The sequence below is a fragment of the Odontesthes bonariensis genome, chromosome 18, assembly GCF_027942865.1.
Source record: "Odontesthes bonariensis isolate fOdoBon6 chromosome 18, fOdoBon6.hap1, whole genome shotgun sequence".
NCBI classification, from domain to species: domain Eukaryota; kingdom Metazoa; phylum Chordata; class Actinopteri; order Atheriniformes; family Atherinopsidae; genus Odontesthes; species Odontesthes bonariensis.
This window is the reverse complement of record NC_134523.1, coordinates 10736643-10760213: the sequence shown is the minus strand read 5'-3', so window position 1 is coordinate 10760213 and position 23571 is coordinate 10736643. Positions and strand designations below refer to the sequence as shown.

The 23571-nt window shown below is 43.8% G+C and overlaps 1 protein-coding gene across 7 annotated transcripts; it reads left to right on the top strand.

Annotated features, from left to right (window-relative positions):
- Positions 1 to 249: 249 nt before the first annotated feature.
- On the top strand, positions 250 to 22991 carry hycc1 (hyccin PI4KA lipid kinase complex subunit 1). 7 transcript variants are annotated; one of them, XM_075450182.1, is made up of 12 exons: positions 250 to 443; positions 7494 to 7581; positions 9191 to 9272; positions 9788 to 9889; positions 11045 to 11224; positions 12047 to 12127; positions 12206 to 12321; positions 12980 to 13075; positions 14072 to 14188; positions 14986 to 15073; positions 17808 to 17970; positions 20693 to 22991. In XM_075450182.1, the coding sequence occupies exons 3-12, from the start codon at positions 9222 to 9224 to the stop codon at positions 21202 to 21204; spliced, it is 1506 nt and encodes a 501-aa protein (XP_075306297.1). In that variant the 5' UTR covers positions 250 to 443; positions 7494 to 7581; positions 9191 to 9221; the 3' UTR covers positions 21205 to 22991. The 7 variants fall into 7 exon arrangements, with proteins under 7 accessions (XP_075306297.1, XP_075306300.1, XP_075306294.1 ...); XM_075450185.1 differs by lacking the exon at positions 7494 to 7581 and adding an exon at positions 18983 to 19325 and having other exon boundaries at positions 20693 to 20879; XM_075450181.1 differs by lacking the exon at positions 250 to 443 and adding an exon at positions 4004 to 5079 and having other exon boundaries at positions 7422 to 7581.
- The last annotated feature ends 580 nt before the right edge of the window (positions 22992 to 23571 follow it).

The window sequence follows — 23571 nt, the reverse complement described above, 5'->3', positions numbered from 1 at the left end:
AAAATTCCCCCAAATTACTCAGAATTAGTAAAGAGCCAACAGACATCGGCGTATAAAACTGAAAACTATTTATGATCCATGTCGAACACATTTGGTAGATCACTTTGGCAGTCAAAGAGCAGCGGCTGACAGCGACAACCTACCATGCTAGTGGAAATAATGAACATGCTTTCTAACGCTCTTACTTGATTGAACGTGCCATTTAAAGGGCGTGGCTAGTATTGATATACTGCTCCCTTATTGGCTTGGAATAATGTCACTCAACGGAGACCTATTCCCCATCGTTTGGTGGTAGTCTGAGCGGAGAAAGTAATGAAAATGGAAGGGGCTGATGGTATTGAATTATTGAGGAGATATATGGAGTAGCCAAGTGATAGCCGTTTACCCGTTACGTTGGAACGATAGAGGACAGTGATACCAGGAAATTGACAGATAGCATGCCAGTAAGTAAACATTACCTTCCTCAGTTCACTTGGTGTCTCGCTTTAGCCGATCGAGCTAACTAGCTAATCTGGATACGATCGTGGTGACAGCTCGGAGTCATTCAGTCAGAGAGCGCGTGACGGCGGAGGATTGATTTACACCGTGGCTGATACCGGCTAAGAAAGACGCTGAATTGAATGTCCGGGAGTGCTAACCTTTTTTTTTTCCCCCACCGAGCCACCAGCACGTTGAAGAAGAATTTGTTTAAACACAAGATGCGTTTTAGTTAGCAGTGGCAAACCAGCCGGTTAGCACTGACACAGGTATAGTTGCTGGGGACATCATCTATAAAAAGGCTGTTCAACATGTTTGGGTAACGTCCTTTTTTTTATTATTTTTTTTTATTTTAAATGTCACCCCTTTTGCAACTATAGAAAAAAGTTACATCTGTCTGAAGAGACAGACTTTGTACCTTACCGTACTGTAACAGCTGTGTGTGTGGTTGAGATTCCTCAGGTGATTCCTCTATTTTTTTTTCTTTAAGAGGAAGTGAAACTACCACAGTCTGGTATGTTTGATATTGCTTGCGCATTTTAAGGATTTTTATTTCTCAACACGGCTACCACAAGATGCAACTTTTTTCCTTTACCACTCAGGCAGTTCAGGGGTTTCCTGTATGTGGTGTAGCCGGTGTAAAGATTTACCCTACATCTCTTAAAGCTTCAAGAGATTTTGAAAACGTCTCCTTCCCAGAAAGGCTTCAAGATGCGGTTAAAAAAAGGGTCACATTCCAAGACCGTTTCACAGGTTGCCCTTTATTGTGTGCCTGTGTCTTTGCCTTTGACAGAAGGGAGAGGATTTGCCCTTAGCCGTAGATGAGTTTGTTGAGGGGGAACTGGTAAAGGAGTGTCATTAGGGTGTGTGTGCATAGATGAAACGAAAATAAGCACAGGCTTGTTCACGTCAGCGTCGTTTGCTGCTTGTGCCTTAGCCCTCTTTATTTTTTTTGACAAGGAAGCACACAAGGTCATGGAGCAGGAAGATCACGTAGGCTGTGCAGTCATCTGGCTTCACAGACCTATGCTGGTGCGTTCATGGAATATCTTTGCAAACTGACCTGCCCCTTCCTATTGCCTCTGCACCAAATTATGCATACACAAGCAGATATTGATTTTCCTCAGCGATAGAGTGATTGGTGTTAATAGTTTTCCCTGGACGCTGGGTACTCCTGGTACCGGTTTACAGCTTGAAAAGCGAGCATGTCATCTGAATTAAAAGTGTCGTTGGAGGCCGGATATTAAATGAGTTTGTGTTTCTGTTTGTAACAAACAAGCCAAAACGAATGGAGAGGGAGGGGGGAAAAAATGGGAAGAAAAGCGAATGTTGAAATTGTTACTCATGGCTTCCTCGGGCACAGTTGCTGCAGGAAGATAGGGAACTGAAAGGACGAAGATGCATCATTGGCTTAGAGGCAAGAGAGAAGGGAGCGTGGGCTGCTATAAGAGGATTCCTCCCTGTCAGATCGCTCTATCTGTCTCCATCAGTGCCAGAAACCACGCACACAAACACGCGCACGAGCAACAGAATCTGTCGTGTCTATTTAGCTGCTGGCAGTTCTTTTATAGAAATGTAAATGTGTGCACAAAAGAGAAATAAAACCGAAAGAATAACCTCACTCCATTCCTCCGAGCTACAAGCAACTTGCTATTGAAGGAAGACCTTGGGGGAGAGCAGGGTGGGAGGCGGTGCTGCAACAGGGTTAACCTAAGGCCAAGGTAGTCCAAGTAAAGAAGATGGCAACGGACAGCATGGAAGAAAAAAAGAAAAGAAACGGATATATCGTTGGCGAGAGATGCCATAACAAAATCCTCAAGGTCTTTGAGGGGGGTGTAAACGGCTCTTAGGAGGGCGGGAGTGGTGAGCAGGTGAGGTCAGGGCATGTTAAAGACTCTGCCCTTTCTCACCATAGTCCTAAGACTCTGCTTATACCTTTACTTGGACACCCCACGCCTCCTCCGTATACTAGCTCATCAGCTTTCTTCCCTTTAGGTTAAATCACACTTGCAGTAACCAGCTCAACCTGCTAACAGTTTTTAGATCCTGACCTGTTTTGGAGTCTTTGGGTGGAGGCACATGGTTGTGCTAACTGGTCCTGAGTAAGATCAGATTTATTGTCATGCACACGAAAGGGCACCTCGGCCGTGACAAGGAGGTGGGCTGACACCCCTCTAGCTGTCAGTTTCACCAATCTTTTTGAGTGGCGAGAGTGGGAATCGAACCGCCAACCTTCCAATTTTTTGGACGACCCACTCTAACCGCCGTTAGTGCTGTGTGTTTTGTTTTTGAAATAGCTGAAGTTATTGAGCTTATCAGGTTTGTTTTGCTCCCGTTTTCACCGTAACATTCATTCTGAAGGTTTAGGGTGGTGTCGTGATAATCTCACACTAACCAGTAGCTCGGTGCAGCTGCACTCTGTACCACAGGAAAAGCAACTGGGGCGGCTCGGTCGCTCACTTCGCCGCTGCCTCTGCTTCTTTCTTCCTTTTAGTTTAAGCCTTCGTTCTTATTGGTCCACTCACTTCCTCAGTAAAAGAGGGTTTCTAAATGTGTGTGTAATGGGAAGTGAGGTAATCAACGGGGAGGGGATGTGAATGTCCCCTCACTCACTCGGTTGTGCTTCAGTTCGCTCACTGGCAGCTCTCAGAGACAGGTATGTTCTCACTTCACTTGGGAGCGCAGGGGAGCAAGCTGTGTTTTGATGTGTTTTTTGTAATATTCCATGTGAGGGCTTTGGTGGGTTAATGTGCGTCTGCTTTAAGTGTGTTTCTGTCACAAGGACTACAGGAGGAATGTAAACTCCTGTGAGACTTGTTTGTGTTGGAAGGAGGAGTTAAAAATAAGCTCATTTAGACGGGCAGCCCAGTGCATGTGGTTGTGTGTCAGAGTTTAAGACGGTGGCGTCGGCGAGAATGAGCTGTCAACTTCAGCTAGCTCACAGGAACAGGTTTTGTCAAACTGAATACACTCTTGCACACACTCACTTGAACAATACATGACGCACTCTGTCACTCCATAGAAAGGCGCTGGTTACAGCCGAGCTTTGCATGGGTGAAAAACTCACTGAGCCGCGTTTAGGCTGCTTAACGTGTCGGCTATTCCTTGAGCTTGTGTGCATCTTTCCTGATCTCATGTGTTCCTCAGAGGCTGGAAGGTTGCCAGCTGGACAGCTAAGATCGAAACCAAATGAACTCTCCTCTTTTATTTACCTTGCCGTCTCATTACGATTGAGTTATCCATCCCTTGGGTTGTTAAACGCTGGCTGACCTATTCTTGAGGTTGAAATGCCTGTGAAATCCAACGCAGCAGCTTAGCCATGACATCTACGCCTATGAAAAGACTTTTTCAGCTCTGCTCGTGTATTTCATAAGATAATGATTCTGCTGTATGTTTTATCATTTAGATTAGCTTATGTTGTTGGTCTGTTTCACTTGGTTTTCAAATAGATATATTTAGTCCATTAATAAGATTAAATGTGACTTCAGAGGAGTAGAAGTGATCCAAGAGTAGTCATGTTTGATTAAATATACAGTATACACCTATTTACCATCCATCTATCTTTGTTCACTTTGCCTTTTATATCTGCTTTCTTCGTTGTGCTGTCTGTCTGTCTGCACGTCTCTTACACCTGTCAGACATCTGCTTATTCATCACTTGAATTAGTTGTTGCCTCTGCTTGTCAAGCCAGCTCAGCCACTTGTCCTCGACGCATTCTTTGTTCATGTGTGTGGGCTGGTCAGTGAGGTCGAGCAGCACAGAAGAATCTCACCAGCTGCTGCACTATTTGCGCAATTGTGCTCTCTCTCCTTTGGCTTCTGTCATAATCTGAGAGCTGATAATAACAGAGATGGATAACTAATTAGCCCGACCAAGATGGAAGACAAACATGTGCCTGATTACTCTCTTCATTGTTTCCCCCAAAGTGATTAGTTTTCCTTTTTCCTCCTGCAGTGCGTCAGTAAAGCCCTGAAGGCTGAGTGTTATGTGCTCTGCCAGTATTGCTTGTGCTTTAACACTTTTTCAAAATGAGTTGTCGCGATGTCAGTGTGGGAGTGGCCCCAGTGATGGATTCATGTTGTGACAGCTGAGTCGCTGCCCATCTTTCGCCGCAGGCTGAAAACTCACCTCTTCAGGAAACACTACCCTGATCCGCCCTCTTAGGACATCACCTGCTCCGTCCTAGTTCCTTACGCACTTATTGTTTCCTAAATTGTCTTTGTTTTCTAATTTGTCTTCCCATCTGTCTAGGTACCTGACTTATCGCACTTACTCTAGCACTAGTTTTGCTCTTAGCTGTTTGGTTTTGGAAGGAAATGCACTTATGATTTCTTGTGACCTGAAGTTCTTTTGCCTACCGATGTTGAACGTAGTTATTGTAAGTCGCTTTGGTTAAAAGCATCTGCAAAATGACCGTAATGTAATGTGTCACTGGTGGAGCGTAGCCGCTTGTTTATACTGTATGTCAATATTGTTTTTGGAAAGCTAAGAATTAAAAGCACGGGTTTAAAGCGTGTTCCTGAGCTCTTTTTCTTCACCTCGTCTGTGAACATCACGGGGTAGGAGACATTCATACGGGCTTTTCAGAAGATGACGCTGACAGTAAGAATCCGACCACACCTACACTCAGCTTTGTTGTGTCTAAAGTTGACTAAAGTTTTCAACAAGTGCTGTAATGACTTAAATGAAATGCAATTGTAACACATTGTGACACGGAGGGTATATATTACATAACAAGATATGAAAATATTACTTTATTATCAAGGTTCAGAATCAAGAAAGTAAAGAAAAAAGCTTAAAAAGGAAAAAAATTTTGGTCTTAGGTCGCTCACACTTACCCTCCTGTACTAATATTTAACTAGCCTACTCAAATCCTCATTAGTATGGCAGGTTAAAGATTGTTGAGCATGCGGCTTCTTGGTATTGTGGCAAGAGCTGTTTCTTTGTTTTTTTTTTTGTTTTTCCACGTAAAAGATGCAATGTTTCTGTTTCTTGGAAAAAAAAAAAAAAGATGATGGAATCACTTTGGCTAAATTCCATAAAATTTTGTGAATTTGAACAAATCACTAGCCTGGCGAAGCCATCCTACGTCCTTCCGCCCAAAGATTTTGGCTCCGCACATAGTCTGGCCAAATCCCCCTACCTCGGTTCGCTCAGTGTTTTGCCAATCAGCAAACAGTTGCGAGTGGTGACGCAGAACTCACGCGCGGAGTCCATTGTAGTCCATATAATTGTAGTTCAACCGCAGCGGAAATAAACATGGCGACGGAAGAACGCTAGAAGCTATCCATGAAGTTGTCTCAACTCTGGAGAGCATTACACAATTAAAACAAGAGCAAGAGGAATGCCTCGTCAATTTTGTTAGTGGCAAGGATGTCGTAGCTCTCCTTCCAACTGGCTTTGGGAAAAGTTTGATTTATCAAATGGTACCGGTATAATGAAAGCGGATGTGGGAAGCGTGATTCGTGAGCAAGCATGAACCTCGGCGCATAACCTACGTCCTTTCTAAACATTACTGATTGGTTAAGGGAACTCCAATGAATTTAAGTTGCTGGGTAAGGTCCCACCCTCCATGGAAACGGATTCCTCTTGGGCTTTCCCAGACTGTTTGACGGAGTCAACAGTCGGCTTTCGCCCAGGCTAACAAATCACATCATGGCTGCCACTTCCAGCCTTTTCAGATATAACTGTTCGGTGCCTTCTTTGTGTTCTGCCACTCATATGCCTCTGAACCAGCAAGGGAGGTTGTAAAGAAGGTGAAAGAGTTGATGTGTTTAAGGGCAACCCAACGATGCGGAACTTCAGCAACGCTGTTGACGCTCCGCAGTGTGTAACGCACGCGAAATGCCAAACAGGAAGCACCGCGGCTTAACATTGATACCTTATTTGTGCCAGTGGGGCATAATCGATATTTGAAATCGACTTTAAAGGCTTTCAGGTGATTTAATTCAGTCGGGAAGGTTCCTAACCAAAAAGAAGCGTGTGCCTACACGATGAGTATACTGTGTGTTGCAGTCTGTTTGGCTGCTTCCTTTGTAGATTGCGAATGTTTTCTCCCAAAAAATCAGTCTCAACCGTATCTCTTTTTAGATATTTTTTTCTTCTTTTTTTTTTCCACGGACTTGTTCGGTGTATCCATCCCTTGTTGATGCACCTCTCTGAATTTGCTTCACATCACTGTCTTTTCCTGGATGCACTTGATTCAGATTACATGCCCCAGACGCCACCGAGGACAAAGTTGAGAGGTTACATGTCACTCTGTAGGAGGAGAATCCTTCCTCTTACAAGACTGACTCATCCACACTCTAATCACGGCCTTTATTTTGTCAGCCCAGTTATTTATTAAAGGTATATCCAGGCTTTCAATGGCGGCGTTCTCTTGGTTGTCTTCATCAGTATGAAAGAACAGAATAACAGGCTGCCACAAAGGACTAATTTCTGTAAATGGAGGCTATTCTGCTTTATAATCCTTCCCTGTTTCGTGAGTCACTGGCTCCCCTCCCCCCTGTCATTCCTTTCATTGGTACAGTCCATAAATAGACACCTTGCTGCCATGGAGGGACCGAGCAGAAGAGTGATACAGAGTGAAGCATGTGGACGCATGAAAAGATATATCTGGAAGAAGGGAACATACAGACAGAGAGACATGATGTGTAGAGGGATGAGGAAAAGAAAGGACAAAATAAATCATGGGCAGTTTTGAACATTTGTTGAACAGATGCACGTTTGCACTATGATTTATACATCTATATTCTGATGTGTTTCTCTGGATTCACTTCCAGGGTTTAAAATGTTTTTCTTTGCAGCCAGCCTTGTTCGTGAGTTTGGAATTATACCATCTTTAGTTAAAATCTGAGCACTTCAATTCAAGTTCAAATTTCTGCACGAGTGTGCACATAGAAGGAGATTTTCCTCCTTGTCTCTATTTCTCTCTGTGTCAGCAGACATACCAAACATGGAGACTGTCTCTGCATTCAACAGCTAATTCAGCCTCTACTCCCACTGACACGACACAGACGCAGCACACCCCCTGAGTGAAAACCAAGTGCATCGGAGAGGCACAGGGGTGGCATGCCCATGCCTAACATAAAGTGCAGATCTCAGGTCAGCCATATTGTATTTTTGGCAGTGTAAAGGTGGTGACTGTAAGGGAAAAATATGCGGTTTGGCGTGATCTATGAAACAAGATAAAGTTGGACATATTTTGAGAAGCTGGGGGAACCTGTTTATGCATTTGAAAATACTGGCCATGTGAGTGGCTCTGAGGATGATGTGTGTTGGTCAGTCTACTATTTTCGGTCCAGTCTGAATATATATCAACTGTTGGATGGATTGATGTGACATTTGTAGTCCTGAGGATGAATCCCAATAACTTTGGTGATTCCTTGACATTTTCCTCCTACATAAGGTTTCTTTTCTTGTCTTTTTCTGACATGTCTCATAACTAATGGATTGATTGCCATGGCATTTGGCACAGATGTGCCCAGCTCAGGATGACTTTCAATTACTTGGGTGATTCCTAAATTCCTCCAGTACTTTGGTGCGTGACCAAATACCTGTACGACTAATGAAATGTATCACCCTTAGCTGTATGTGATGTTTAGTGCCTATTTGGCAATTGCTGCCATCATTCTGTCAAACTAAACTGATAAAATAAGATGTGTCGGCATTTAGCTCAAAGGACTACAGTGTCCCACGGAGCAGCTGGCGTTGTTGTGGGCTGTTGTGTTGTTGCCATGTAAAGATGTGAACAGTGCTGTCATTTGGAAAAAAACAGATATTCTGCTTGTTGATTAACTGACAAATCATTCTCTGTAGGGTCAACTAATCCATTATGGTTGGTTAATTGGGGCTCTCTTAGCCCCATACCGTCAAAGGTGTATAGTCTTTTTTTTTTCCCTGCCATTTGCTCTTTCTCTTCCGTTTGCTCCCTCCTGCTGATGAGGCTGGAGGACAGATGTGTCTCAACAGAAACCATGAGATGCTTTGTTCCAAAATGGTAAGAATCAAAATATTTAGAGGCAAGCATATTGTTTCAGGAGTAAGCATGAGAAGAAAGGGCACCAGGAGCATATCACTTTAGAATAAGCTAGATGCATATGAGTGCTTTGAGTGGGAAAGGCAGAGGTTAATGTGCAGACTGCGCAAGTGCTTTGCCGAATTGCACGACCGGGGACGGGAGCAAAGATGGAGGGAGCAGAGTTTGTTTCATGATAAAAATGTAAACTGAAGTAGGGATGCGTCTCTTTCCATATGTCTCTGTTTATCGACAGCTGAACTGTACAGCCTGCTTTCCGTTTATATTTTTTCCTCATCGGTGCCTTAAGAGCTAGGTTCTTTGTGTGGGTGATTTATTTATTTATTTATTTTTTTTAAATTTGCAAGCTGAAGTTGGGAAGGTGCTTGCTGCAGAGGTGTGTGTCTGGAGAGGAATGAGAGGCAAGCGAGTGGGATGATAGACTTGTGATTCTTTACGGCATTGAAGCCGGGAGCTTGTACGTTTTACTGTTCGCCGCTCCCATGGCAATGCACGCTGTTTTTAACAGAATGTTTGTTTGTTTTAATCAGAGGGATCCCAAATGATAGAAGGCTACAGGAAGTTTCCTTCGAGCCCTGATTGCTTATGTGTCAGTGTGTGCATGTGTGCTAATGCATGCATATTAGTGTGGGACAACTAGAGCGTGTGTTTATCTAACGTTTCCTTCTCTCTCAGGTAGAGGTGACTCCACTGCAGATGAGGGAACATGTTGGCTATGGACCAAGGAGTGGTGGAGGAATGGCTGTCAGAATTTAAGGTACTTTATTCCGTGGGAATCTGTGTGCCTGTTCAAGCATTCAACCCATGATCTGTGTGCAGTACAGTCTCTATTTCTCCTTCTTATTGGCAGAATTAAATTCACTCGCATAAACAAACGCACTCTTTGAAGTGCTTTGTTCGCACAAAATCGCAGACTCCCACTCAAACATGAGCACCCACCGGTACGTGACTGGTACCAAAGCTGAGGCTTAGTGAGGACTAATAATATAGGAGCAGATGAGATTTTTCCGTGTAAAGGTACAATGGATCAATCTGTTGTTCCCCCTCTTAGTGAAGTTGACCTCCAAACGCAGCCAGTTCAATTTTAGTGGCGGCTACATCACACAAATTGTCTTTCTCAGCAAGTTTTAAATGCCACAGACCGACCATTTTTGCAGCAATTTCCTCTCATCTATTAAGGTAACATTCAGACTTTATGTCATGATTCATTCGTGTATCTTGTACATGGTAAAGTCTGTGGTGTAGTAAACTTCAACTGTTTGTGTATTTCAGACCCTCCCTGACAGTGCCATCTCCACCTATGCCGCCTCACTAAAAGGCAAAGGTTCCCTGGTTCCCGCACTCTACAAGGTCATCCGAGAGAACTACAGTGACGTATGTACACATATAAATCCCTTTATTCATTTAACCTATTGGTTAACCTCAGGTAAAATGAGCTGAAAACGCCCCGTGTAATCCATTGCCAAATCAAATTGGGAGCTTCTCTTGAATCGCTTGTGAGGTAACACTCCAAATAATTTTCTCACATTGTCACAATCCCTCAAAGTTGCTTAAATGCTCTAAAAATAAGATAAAACATTTTTATGTCTGTGGGGTTGTGCTTTCACTGTATTTTGGGAGTATTTGCTGGATAATTCTGTCCTATCACAGCCTGGTACAGTACCTCGCCATGTTCTGGTCCAAATTTGATAACGGGACCTCAAAAATAAATATATTATTAAAGGTTTCTCTCAGAGTATGTGCAGGCAGAGGGCTCTGGTAAACATTGTCGGTGATTTTTGATTGACGCTGAAATGACAAACCTCTGCTTTAGGAATTTCATTGGTGTGTCACAGATGTTTCGGGTATAACGAGGCCCTTTTCTACAGGGGAAGGCCTTTACTTTCAACACACACTCATTGATTATTGCGGCCTTCAAAGAAGGTCATAGTTCCTATTTCTTCAAACGATACTCCCAACAAAAGGATGCTGGCTCAGTTCAAACGGTGAACACGTAAAAGTCCTGACTCATTGAAGTTGATGGAGAATTTACTGACACAGTGATGTTTTGGCTTGAATCACATCGGTTGTTGGAAAGGGATAATATTTATCACTGGGTGGAAATTGTTCCTTGATTGCAACCTGCCAGAATTTTGTACTTTTCTGTTTTGTTTTTTTTTTCTCTTGATTACTAACCAGATGCAGTGGTTAGTAATTAGAAAATTATGGTATGTTTAAGGTATGCTGCATGTAAAAGACTTGGACCGAAAATTTAAAAAAAAAAAAAAAAAAGAGGTGTAATTGCCTTATTTTTTAATATGTTGTAATTCTTACACTTTTCCTTGTGACTATTTTATTTTTTACAAACGCCAGACTTCCAAGTACGCGGCACCACCTGACTAGTGTCTGAATTTAATCTGACATCACTAATGAACCATAGATGCAAAATTCCTTCCAGTACACCTGCTGCTGATTTTTTTTTTTTTTTTGTGGCCTCACCATGCCTTTTTTAATTAATTTTTTTATTTTTGCATTTCTGTCTCTTGCCAGCTTTTGGAGCCGGTGTGTCACCAGTTGTTTGAGTTTTACAGGAGCGGTGTGCCGCAGCTGCAGCGTTTCACGCTACAGTTCCTGCCCGAGCTGCTGTGGAGCCTGTTGTCAGCCAGCGCCGCCAGAGACCCGCACACCTCCGGCTGCATCGAGGCACTGCTGCTGGGCATTTACAACCTGGTAGGGGAGAGGATGAAGGCAGCCATTGCTGGTCTGTCCATTTTCAGCGCGAGATCTGTCAGCCCCCAGAGGATTGTTTTTATGTGTTGAGCGCTGCTCTTGTTTATAACAAAAAAAAAAAAAAAAAAAGAAAAGTGTTTGAGTGTCACAAGTTCCAAGTAAGTTGAGTTAAAAAGAAAATCCCTTGATCCATAGCAGCGGGTTTAATCGTGTATTTCCAAAAGAAAGGGCATGAACTGCTCAGCTATGCCTGGGATCTGCGTAGTTGGTTTAAAAGATTTCTTTCTGCTATTTCTGCCTTGTTAGAAAGCTATCTTTTTGAGAGAGACGAGAAGTCAAGGGTTAGAAATGGGGGAACTGAAACACAATGACTTTGCACCTTGCAGGGCCCATAATCTTCTCACATAGATATGGCAGCACTAATGATTATTAAAGTGCGTCGAGTTGCGTTTTCATCCACTTTTGGCTCTAAATGCTCATCAGCTATCAGCAAAGTGCACCGTTTCCCAGCTTCCTCTCTGAATACCCGAATAGGTCAGCTGTCACTCAGCGCACTGGTTGGCAACTAATAATCTGTTTGGTATTAACATGCACACAAGGGACACCGAGACCCTGGGGTTTTTGTGCATGTGTGTTCGCACAATATACGCGCACACCAACAGACCGGGTGGGGAAATGACACCTCGATCTTTGCACAAACACCCACACATAACGGATGAAAGTGCCCGGAGAGGTTGGCGCACGCGCTCTAGAGGTTCAGGGCTCTTGTTTTTCCTCTCCTGCAAGAACATTTTCTCACTTTTCCTGTCTTTCTCCTTACAGGAAATAGTTGATAAGGATGGACAAAGTAAAGTGTTATCTTTCACAGTTCCCTCCCTCTCCAAACCCTCGGTGTACCATGAGGTGAGCGTGTCCACACAAAAATACTTATCTTGAATTTGCTGACATTCAGTCAATTAAACTTTATCCTGCTCTTTGTAGCCCTCGGCTATTGGCTCCATGGCTCTTACGGAAGGAGCTTTAGCTAATCACGGCTTGAGCAGGGTGGTGTACAGTGGGCCACACCTCCAGCGAGAAACCTTTACAGCACAGAACAGGTACGGGTTTGTTTGTTCATTTATTCCTTTCTAATTTGTGGTTGCATGTCCGTGTTGATGGCTTGTTGTTATTTCATAATTCGGCGTTCCTGGTATCAGAATGCCAGTCTCTGTTCTTTTAAGTGGGAGCAAACATCAGCCAAAATAGAAAAGCACAGCAAGGAGGATGAGAGCAGCCTGACAGAAGCACTTGCATTGTTATTACTGGTATTTATAAATCAACTGTGAAGACAGACGGTCTAAAATAGATGAATGAAGACATAAATGTTGATGGTGTGTGTTCAGCCGCTGCCATAGCCAATTAGTTGATGCACGACTCACCGCCCATGGCAGTTGTCTTCAGCTTTCATGCATTTGATGTTGTTACTTTGCTGCTAGGCTTTTCTCAAATTACTGTAACTTTGGAGGTCATGATGGACTGAATGGATTCGTCTCAACTGGTCATCCCGAGATGTTTTTACTCTTAATCTCTTCAACGTGGCAGCAGTTGTTGGCTTTGTTATCTTATAGTACTTCTCTTTTGGGGGATTTGTATCCGTGTAATGAATGAAAGTATGACTGAGAATGTCTGCACAAACATCTTGGCAATTTAGGTGTGTCATTTTCTAATGTAGTTGGACATAAAGCGCCATTTTATAGATTTATTTGTGTCACTTAGGTTCGAGGTGCTGACCTTCCTGCTGCTGTGCTACAATGCTGCTCTCAGCTACTTGACGTCCACCTCCCTCCAGTCCCTCTGCCAGCTTAGCTCCAGGTAAAGGAGACAAACAAACACACACATACGCATGATTTATGTGCTTACTTTGTTGTCGTGCTTTATGTGTTTATGGAGGCTTCTGCCACACATGCTCAAACGTACTGGTTTGCAGGTTCCTGCTTCTTATCTGATCCTTTTATAGACTTAGCTGCCAGTGAGAGCCAGGGTACCGCTATCTGGCATAGAGCTACAATGTGCACAATGTGCTAAAGAGAAGTCACAAGCCCCTTTCACACTGAGGAAGAACCTGCGTTTAATTCGCGAATTTAGCGTGTCCGCTGTTCCTTTCACACTGACGATCCGGGCTGGCGTGTCAACTCGACCCACGTCGGACCCTAGTCTTTTTGCCGAGCCGAATTTGATGTGAAAGCATTTGCCGCGGGATGGACGTGGGCGTGGCGTGACGTGAGGAGTTTAAAAGACAGAATGGACACGCTCTTCTTGCAGACAGCTAAACGTCTTCGTCGATGCTGTTCGCGTTCTTCTGCTTCAAATTGTCGATGGATTTCCTCAACTTGGAGATTGTAGTGCTCTTGTATTCTCCATTGTACACGCCCAGCATTTTATGTGTTTCGTGTGACGTTCTGCCACTAGGCAACGCCCCCTGAACTCGGCTTCAGGCGATACGGATCACCTAATACGCCAAGCTTTCACATTGCTCGACGCGGGACGAAGTGGCAATTTGGACCTGCGAAGGTAGCGGATCTCAGTGTGAAAGGGGCTACAGTTTGCAATGTGGCAGCATCTTACAATACAAGCTTCAAATGTGCAGGTTTTATCAGGTTTTACTTCATGTAGCGTGCATTGTATGTGGTGTGTGTGCTTAATGTTTCTATTCAGACGCTGTTTAGTTTCATATCAGCTCACCACAAGGAAGTAACGTGCCGTATTGAGGCTGTCACCATGTAGCCTGTGTTGACCCGTTTTCCCGCTTCCCCTTTTTCATTGAAGCAAGCTCCTCTTTTGGGTTGTTATGTTGCTTCTCCTCTTCAGGGTGTGCATATGCGGTTACCCACGGCAACAGATGCGGCGCTACAAAGGCATTAGCACACGGCTGACTGTCACGTCAGAATTCCTGGTTCAGCTCGTCACAGGGATCCACTACGCACTGTGAGTGTTCGCACATGACCACCAGAAACAAAACTCACCAGCTTTTCAGTCGAGTTTCTCTCATGTACGACCAATGAGCCAGAACATTATGCTTCTGAGTAGTCAGGGCACGGATCCCATCAGACCCCCCATCAGGGGGGTTTGGAGGTCAGATGAACACCTCAGACTTGTTAAGCTGTTTTTTTTTATATATATATATAAAGGTGTTTCCCACTTACCCAGTCACCTGTGGCTGATTGGTGTATCTGCCACATGTGCCCCATCTCTGTGATAATCAACCATCACGTGCACCTGATACTCAGTTGCCCTGTTTCTTTTTCTTTTTAAGTATCACTAGAAAAGATGTGACATCTTTTATCTACAAAGTGACCACGTATGGCCTCAACAAATTAACTGTTTTCTATATAAGGATGCTTCAGTTTGTGCAGGGCTAACACCTTGTTCCCACATGTCTCTGTATATGTAAAGGAATAAATCTGCAGTCACTTTAGTCCAATAGGAACCTCTATGAAACCTGTTGTCTTAACTGAAGTCTCTCCTTTTTTTTTCCCTTCGGTCCAGAAGTGTGTGGGAAATCTTTTTGGGGAGACTGTACTGTGTGCCAGGAATTTTTCGAAAAGCTAACTCTTTTAAAAGGAATGCATTCCTTTGCATTGAACACTAGCTGTGTAGTCACAATATTACAGTTGCCAAGGAAACGAGCTGTGACTGCCTCAAGTCTGCTCTGATCGTCCACTCTTAATCTGCTGTTTGTTTACTTGTGTGTGTGTGTGACTGTGTTCCTAACTGTGTTTAAGGTGTAATGGTGAAGTTGAACTGGGATCCAAAGCACTGGATGACGTTCTATATCGAGCCCAGCTGGAGTTATTCCCCGAAGCTCTGTTGGTGGGTGCAATAATTTATCTGCTGCTATTACATTTCCCTTTTAATGAGCGCGTGTGTGTGTGTGAGAGACGGACGGCATGTGATTGAGACGCACATGTTGACCTTTGGTCTTGATTTATGCACAGCACAGTACGCGTTATTGTGTTGCTCTCTGTGTGTCAGCGACTGCGAGCAGAGTGTAATCCCTCTAGATTATTTACATGCTTTCCCCTCTGCTCGCCTAAGCTGTAATCCTTGAGGCACAGGGAGTAGAGGATTGAACGTAGATCAGTGTTACTACACAAGTCAAGGTGTGCTCCTCCAGCACAGTCAAAACACACAACCTATACATTCACATCGGTGGGAATGCTGTTGACATTTGTGTAAGTTTCATTTTTAGAGTAAAGGGGAAAAGATTTGTTACATACCACGAATGCATGCTTATCATGTTTCGGAAGAATAACCTTTTCTTTTTGGGTTGCGTTTGTTGCGAGTCTGCTTGTGCAAGTGGAATGAACCAGGTGGCTTATAGCTTAGCATAACTTGATGACGTTTCCTCCATGAGACCAGTGTGCTGCGGCATTATGCACAAAAGGCATGTTGTGTTGCAATCATAATGCCCTCAACCCCGTCACACACACTCGAGTGTTACATGATCATTTGTGCAAGTGCCGCACGAGTTTCCAGCAGGAGCAGACTATTATGTAAAGAGTTGTAAAACACAAAGTTTCTTTCGTTCAGTTAGCGCATTTCTTTTGATTTTAACCTTGCATAGATGTATTGATTAGATGCTGTTGGTTCAGCCGCATAAATAGAACTTGTGTGCGTGATGGTTCCATCTGTTCTATAATTCTTATTGGTGGGATTTCTGTGTGTTTGTCCTGGTCTCCAGCCATTAGATGATGTAGGTGCGCTCCATCTACAGACCTGACGCAGTAAAATGTGAACGATTATATTCATATGTTTGTGAAAGTTGTGGAAATTTCACCTGGGTCTTACAGCTGCAATTCTAAGAAAGTTAGGACACTGTAAAGCGCGAAGATAAACGGAACGCAGTGATTCTCAAACCTCACAAACCGATAAGTTTTCAAGTTTGTGAATAAAATGTCAAACGTTGGAAATCAGACATTTTACTACCTCGTGAAAAACTCCACTCAAGATTTTCGCCTGGGCCGTGTTTACCTGTGTGAAGCGTTCTTCAGTCTCTAAACATCTTGGAACTGAGGAGGCCTGTTGCTTGACCGCTGGGAGAGGAATGCTGGCCCGTTCTTTACCGAAACAAGATTCTAGCCGCTCAAGAGTTTTGCGTTTCATGATGTGCCAGATATTTTCAGTTGGTCTGAGGTCTGGGCTGCAGGCAGGAGTCCTCTTCTATAAGCCACGCTATTGTAGCGGATGCAGTCAAGCACCGTCTTTTTTTTCTTTTCTTTTTTTTTGTACTTTATTTTTATAGAAAGAAACAGCATACAATGTACAGAAAAACATAGAACAAACAGTTGGTCACCTACACATTCATACAGACATTATGCTGATGGAGATACAAGTCAGTTCATATAGTACTGGCTCAGTGAGCATCTCTTCTGGCCACAAACACAATCCATTTTTCCCAGTATTGCGAATACTTATCGCTCCGTAGACTTACCGAAAAGGTCATCCTTTCCATATTTTGAATATTTGTCACAACATCTATCCAGTCTGTCTCTGTTGGAGGTGAAGCCTGCAACCATTTCCAGGTTACAGCTTTCTTGCTGGCTGCTAATAATATTTTTAAAAGATATTTGTCTCGCACCAGTAAATGGGGTGCAATATTGCCGAGATAGATTGTGGAAAAAGAGCAGTGAATTTCATCGCCAAAAATATTTTGGATTACCCACATCTCTTGCCAGTATGGTTGAATAACTGGGCAGCTCCAGAATATATGAAAATGGTCTGCTAGCTGTTCTCCACAGTTCCTCCAACAGTTAAGCACCGTCTTGATGAAACATGCGATGCCTTTCTTAAAAAAGACATTCCTCTGGTTGGGAGGATTTGTCGCTCTAAAACCTTTATGTACCTTTCAGCACTGATGGTGCCTTTCCAGATATGCAAGTCATTACTTCCATAGGCACTGATGCACTCTCATACAGAACAGATGGTCCCTCTCCTCTTTGGCCCAGAGACGGCGCCTGTGATTTCCAAAAGGAATTTGCACTTCTTTTTTTTTTTTGACCATGGAACAGTTTTCCGCATTACTTCAGCTTATTATTAATGCGCTTTAGCCCAGAGAAGACGGTGGAGATTCTAGCACATGTTCACACGGCCTCTTGTTTGCATGACAGAGCTTTTGATATTCAGCTGCGTCCCTTGTCCACAGAGATGTGTTCACATTCTCTTAATGTTATGACAATATTATAGAATACTACTGTACTGTTCACCTGAAGAATAAACTGGCTGCATGCATTTTGTTAAAAGATATGTAGATACAGTTTTGCTGTAAGACCCAGACGTGTCAGTTGGAAGGTGAATGTATTATGTAAGAATGTGTACAGAGTTTGCGGAGGGATCATCTGTTTTTAAGAAAGAAAAAAAAAGTGTGTTTTTGAACTAGAAGATGTTGTTCCAAACAAATTTGACTTGGTTGTAAATGTAGTATCCGAGTAGACAAGTAACAGACTAGGACAGTGATGATGATCAACCCGGAGCAAAGAATACCAAAAACCTCCAATTGATAAAGAAATGGTAATGTCTGTGGCTGTGTACTTCCTTTACTCATCAGGTGGGAAACGCCATCAAGTCAACGCTGCACGGAGCGGCACTGAAGAGCAACAACAAAGAGGGCGCGCGGAGTATCCAGGTGGAGATCACACCCACCTCCTCCAGGATCTCCCGCAATGCCGTCACCTCCCTCTCTATAAGGGGACACCGCTGGAAGAGACACGGTGAGGCGCACACGCGGGGAAAAAGGCAACAACCGTGGGAGCTCGACTCGCTGAAGCGAGAGAGGAGATCTCATGCCCTTTTATAGTTTCTGAAAAATAAAAACCCAACTTTTTTGATTGAAAAATTCCACATCAAAGGAGAGAGCAAGAGAATTGGATCTTCTCATTATTCATTTCATAGATGGTCACCGTGTTCATCATCCATTCCCACAACTTGTAGATTTAATTTGCTAGCATGTGCTGTCTGCCTCCCATTATTCCCCTTTTTTTTTTTTTTTTTATTCATTTATTTTTCCAACTAAGAATCTACTCATTCACAATCACAAATCTGATTTGTGATGATTTGTCCAAGCTGCTGGCAGCATCGTGGCTTAAAGCGTTCAGTTTGCCAGACACGTCTGCATAATTCGATAGATCACAAAATAAAGGACATAGTGTTTAGGGTGAGACTGAAAGTTAAGGAAGTCTATTCCAAAGACTTATTTTTCTTTTAATGTTTAGATGACATGACAAATGAATTTATTGTAGAATCTTTCATGCTCTCCTTAGACCAAATGACATTTGTAGTTTAGAAGTAGGAGAAAGCAGCCCTCTTTTCCCGAAGTCGGGTAAATTACAGCCTTCAGCTGGTTTCATGATTGGGTTTCATCTTGAGCAAACACCCGTGGCTCCTGCTCTTTTGAGCGGACCTGGTGCGAGCAGGTTGTTTTTTTTTTGTTTTTTTTCATGAGAAATCGATATTAAATATTCATTCATATGTAGGGCTTGAGTCTCCATATATCCCTGTCGCATGTATTTGTGTTATGTTTTGATTTCTATCATTTTTTATCTTTTGTATTTTTCTGCCATTGCATTTTTTACCATGGTCTGTCTTGTGTTTCTGTGGTCGTGTGTGCCTGTGCACATGACTTGTCTTTTTTTTTTCTTTTTTTTTCCACGTGTGCATGAAATGTCTGTCCGTGTGCGTGTCTGTGTATTGTTGCACACCCCCTCCATGCTTCCACCTCACCAGAGTCCCAGGAGGTGATGGTAGACGGTGAAGCTGCACTGGGGGGAGTGGCCATCCCTGAGATCAGTGTGACTGGTGTAGGTGGCGAGCGAATGGCCAACGGAGAGTCCCTGCGGCCGCGGCCCGACGGCCGCGCCCAACTTGACGGCGATGCTTTGGGTGCCGCCTGCGAGGTCAGCCTGGACCACCGAGGTCATGACTCTGGCACGCGGAGTCAGGAGGTCAGAAGGCAGAAGTCTGTGAGGCGAATGGTGGAGAATGAGGGTTCTGGGTCGGCCTCCACAGGGAGGAGCCAGTACTAAAGTCCTGCCCCTCCTTCCCCTGCCCCACTCCTGGGGTAACCTAGGTAACCATATGTGGGAGCGTGTTCTGAAAAGCTGCATGGTGACTTCCCCTTTTACCTTTCGCGCTGGGCTCCAGCACCCTCTCTTCGCCTAATTGCACTTATTCCTCTCATCTGTCCGTCCACGGCCATTTATTCATTTACTCTCTCCTTTGTGGCTAACGCTTCCTCATTACAATCGCTTGCTGAAATTCCTTAAGGTCAAATGAATTATTAAAGATCTCGCTGAATACCGGATCAATAACCTCATTAAAACTACATATGTAGTTTGTGGATGAATTTCACAGTGAAAATCATTTGCTATGTTCAAGTAAAATGAATCTGACTTCATAAGAAGGGGAATAAAGTCGATAACGGACAAATAATCTTAATAAATGTTACACACAATCTCTTGCTAACTGTGTCTTTAAGGTTAATGTCACCCAACAGCTTCTAGTCGCCGATAAAGGTCCTGATGACCTCAAATCATGAAGCCTAATCTCTGTTAGCAGTTCTAGAAGACCCGACTCTGACAGGGATCGGTACAAAGACGCATGGAAGACCTCAACACGTAACTCCTGGGTTACACCTGGAAACAGATTACTTGCTTCTGACTGGTAGCTAGGAGCTGAGGAAAGATATGCAGGTCTTGAATTAAAATTTTTCCCAGAGGTCGATGACTCTTGACCTGTTCTGTGCAGGCTCGATCTGATCTTAAACAACTTTAACAGGACCTTCCTATCTGTCTGTTTATCAGCCGTGGACTGCTGTTATGTTACCGTGATGGCAGCAGATCCCATGTGCAGGTTGTTGGCCCCTCACATGGGTGTGGATGCATGCCGCATACTGCAGGCCGGAAGCGGGCCTACAGGATGCGTGCGTGTCTTTTAGAGTTAATGAAGTGAAACAAGCAGTTAGTGTTCAAATTTGTGCCATATTTGCTTTCCTCTACAGTACTTTCCTTTTGTGGTCTTTCCGAGGCTTATGTTCTAACATGCTGTTCCCTCTTTCCTTTGGGACCAAACGTGCTCTCCTCTGCTTCCAAATTACTCGCTGTTATATCACAGCGCTGCTCGTTGTGTTAATGTGTGCTGGTCTGGAATTTACAGTGACTCGTCGGGTAGCGAGATGTCCCTGTTAGGCAAACTGACAGTGGGAAGGCGCCCCCTGCTGGATAGTGTAATGTAAGGCCTCCTTTGTCATCCAGCTGCAAATGAAATTCTTGCAAGAAATATTCTACATAGTGCTTTCTTTTTGAACAATTTCATAGTAATAAAAGCTTGAACGGATACAATGGGCTGGATGCCAGATGAGGCTCTTACATTTTTACTCTGCCACTGTTTTTCACGCGAGTGCCTGTTTCCCCCCCCCCCCCTCTGTCTACCTCACAGACGCAGTGGATCTGGGTTCCCCGGATGAGCTGATGGACATCTCGGAGGTGGATGAAGGGGTTTGGCCTGGTGGGGTGGCACCTGATATGACCCCACCCACCATCACGATCAGCAACAGCATCACAACGTTGAATCTGGGGGCCAAGGCCATGAAGAAGTGTCGGCTTGGCGGGCGCAACAGCAAGGATAAAGACGCGGGCCCTCTAACAACAGGCCGAGCCGCGAGTGAGAACACGGAGCTGTCCATCAAGCGGCTGACGCTCACTTCCAGCCAATCGGTGCCCAAAGCGGGTGCTCTCACCAGCCTGACGCGCACTGCCAGCGCCGTCTTCTCTCGCTCCTTTGAGCAGGTGGCCAGTGGAAACGCCCTTCCTACCAGCAACCACAACAACTCTGAGGCAAGCCGCTATTCCTGCAGCCTGCAGGAGGAGGGGATGGGGTACTTGAGTCCCGCGCCAAACCACGCCCAGCGTTCCCCCAGCATTAGCGTGCATCTCGGCTCCGACCTTTGAACCCTTTACAACTCCTGACTGTATGGACCCTCATCTCTGATCCTGTGACCCTGTACCTGTGATCTGGAACTCCAAGCCATGCCAACTGCAGTGGACCACAAACGCGTGAAGAGACACTCCCTGTGTTTTCCCCGGCACTCCATTGTTTGTTTTTGTTTGTTTTTTTTAGATGTCTTTGATTCTTTGTGCTATAAACTGCCCTGCTTCATTCAAAAATCCAGAGCAGCTCAGCTCCCTCTGCTCCTCTCCCCTCCCTGTGGAGTCTCCTCTCAGCCTGAGGGAGGCAGGGCGTCAGGGACACCACTTCCAGCTTCGGTGATTTTTAAAAATAAATAAAAACATTTTCTGAAGTCGTGGCAGGACAGAACTGTGCTACTGTGCGGAGCAGCCTGTCATAAATGAATGCACTAAAAAATGATCACTAAAAACTGTGTGGGAAGAGCGTCTGGGAATAATTTAACCGGCATTTTTTTGCCCCATACGGCTTTTTCCACACATCCATCCTGAGCTCGCCCTGGCGTCAAAGGGCGGGTGAACTGTGTGTGTGAACAATGCTTGTGAGTGTGTGCGTGCGTGTGTTTGTTTACTGTATGCGTGTATGTGCAACAGTTTTTAGAACCAGGCTGCTGATTGATACAGTGAACAAGTTGATTCTCTTAGTGGAAACAAGGGTTTCCTTTACTTTTTAAAAAAAAAAAAAAAAAAAAAAATGATAGTAAGTCCCTTCCCAAAGCAATACAAATCTAAACTAATCAGTATTTTTTTCTGGGCTGATTTACCCAAACATCCACACTTGACAGAAATTCTAAACTTGCTTCTTAAAAGAAAAGTCCTTATTCTTCCTTGAAAAGCGACCATTGAATAATCAACCAGTGTTAAAAGAATCGGGTCTTCATGTTTACAATCACAGTGTTCTCACTATGATGAGAAGCAATACTCTCCTTTCCCCCTCGTTTGTCGAGCACCTTCCTTTGCCGTGTACTTGGTGGCAAAAACTAAAAACCCAGCTTCTTACAAATGACAAAGAAGATTTACATTTTTCGGGGGTGGTGGTTGTGTATTAATAGGTGAGGACTGAATTTTGCACACGGAAGAACAAATGAGTTGTTTTCATCTGATATTCTCTTATAGCTGCAGTTGTTTGACTCAAATTGTCGTATTTTTCTTAACTATACTTTGTTGCTCCTTCCCGGTTGATGTCGCCACCTAAACAACAAAGTCTAAAACCGCACACACCCACAGTTTACTGAACTTGCACAGACTTAATGATTTGAAACCTCTCGAGTGTTTTCGGTTGAGTGATCACTCAGCCCACACTGTAATTGAAGCTTTCCTTGTTTTTAGCAGTGGGAGCACATCTGGGGTAACGAGGCATCTCTCCTGTCTTCTAATCCACATTCCAGGTGTTTTTATAGCGATCAACTGATGCTTTCCTTCCTCCCGTCTTGTTATACATTGCATCCTCGTCATGTTGCAAGGCACGATGATACCAAAAAAAGAGAAATGAAACTCAAACCATCTGCTACACTCGATGTCCAAAATCAAGCACTCATGCTGCTCCACCCCTCAAGCAAATTTGTACCGTTTGTCTTTGTTCTGTAGCTGTTGAGTGTCCGTAGCTCGGTGGGACAATACCAATCATGTTTCTTTGTATGTGGGTTTACAGTGAATGGGTAAGCTATTGTTGTACATCATACTGTTCTACTAAAGTTGGTTGTATTGGCCTTTTTATGTCTGAGAATAACTCACTGCTTCACGTTCTGGGAATAAAGTGTTTCTATATTTCACTTGTCTGCTTGGTCATATTTCTTTTTTTCTCAATTGCTGATTCTTCAAACATCACCTTAAACCATATAAGCATATTTTTGAGTGTGACTGTGAATGTTGTAGGGAGCTGCCGCTGTGGGGTGCGCGAGATTGAAAAATGCAATGGTGGTGTAATTCCCCACACAATAGAGACGTGTAAATAAACATTTACTTTGTAAAAAATTTTATTAAAAAAACATTTTAATTAATGAATAAATGCAGGCTATTCCAAATGCACTTCATCTTAAAATGGAGCGCAGAAGAAGTTATCATCTTCTACGCTTCACTTGGGCTTCACTTGGATTGGTGATACCATTGACATTATAAAGATTTACATGTCCATGGGGGATACAGACTGCCCAAAGCCGCAGTGCTTGGTGTGCAGTGAGGTTCTAGCAAACAGCTGCCTTAAGCCTTAAAAGTGGAAGCTTGCGTGTTTCAGATTAATTCAAATGCGAGAGCGCATTGTTGTGACCGTGATTATTTTATTATATGTGTGTTCTGGTCATCTGAGCGCCTTTTAATATGGCAATAAAAAAGGTGGTTGTATTTTTTTTTTTT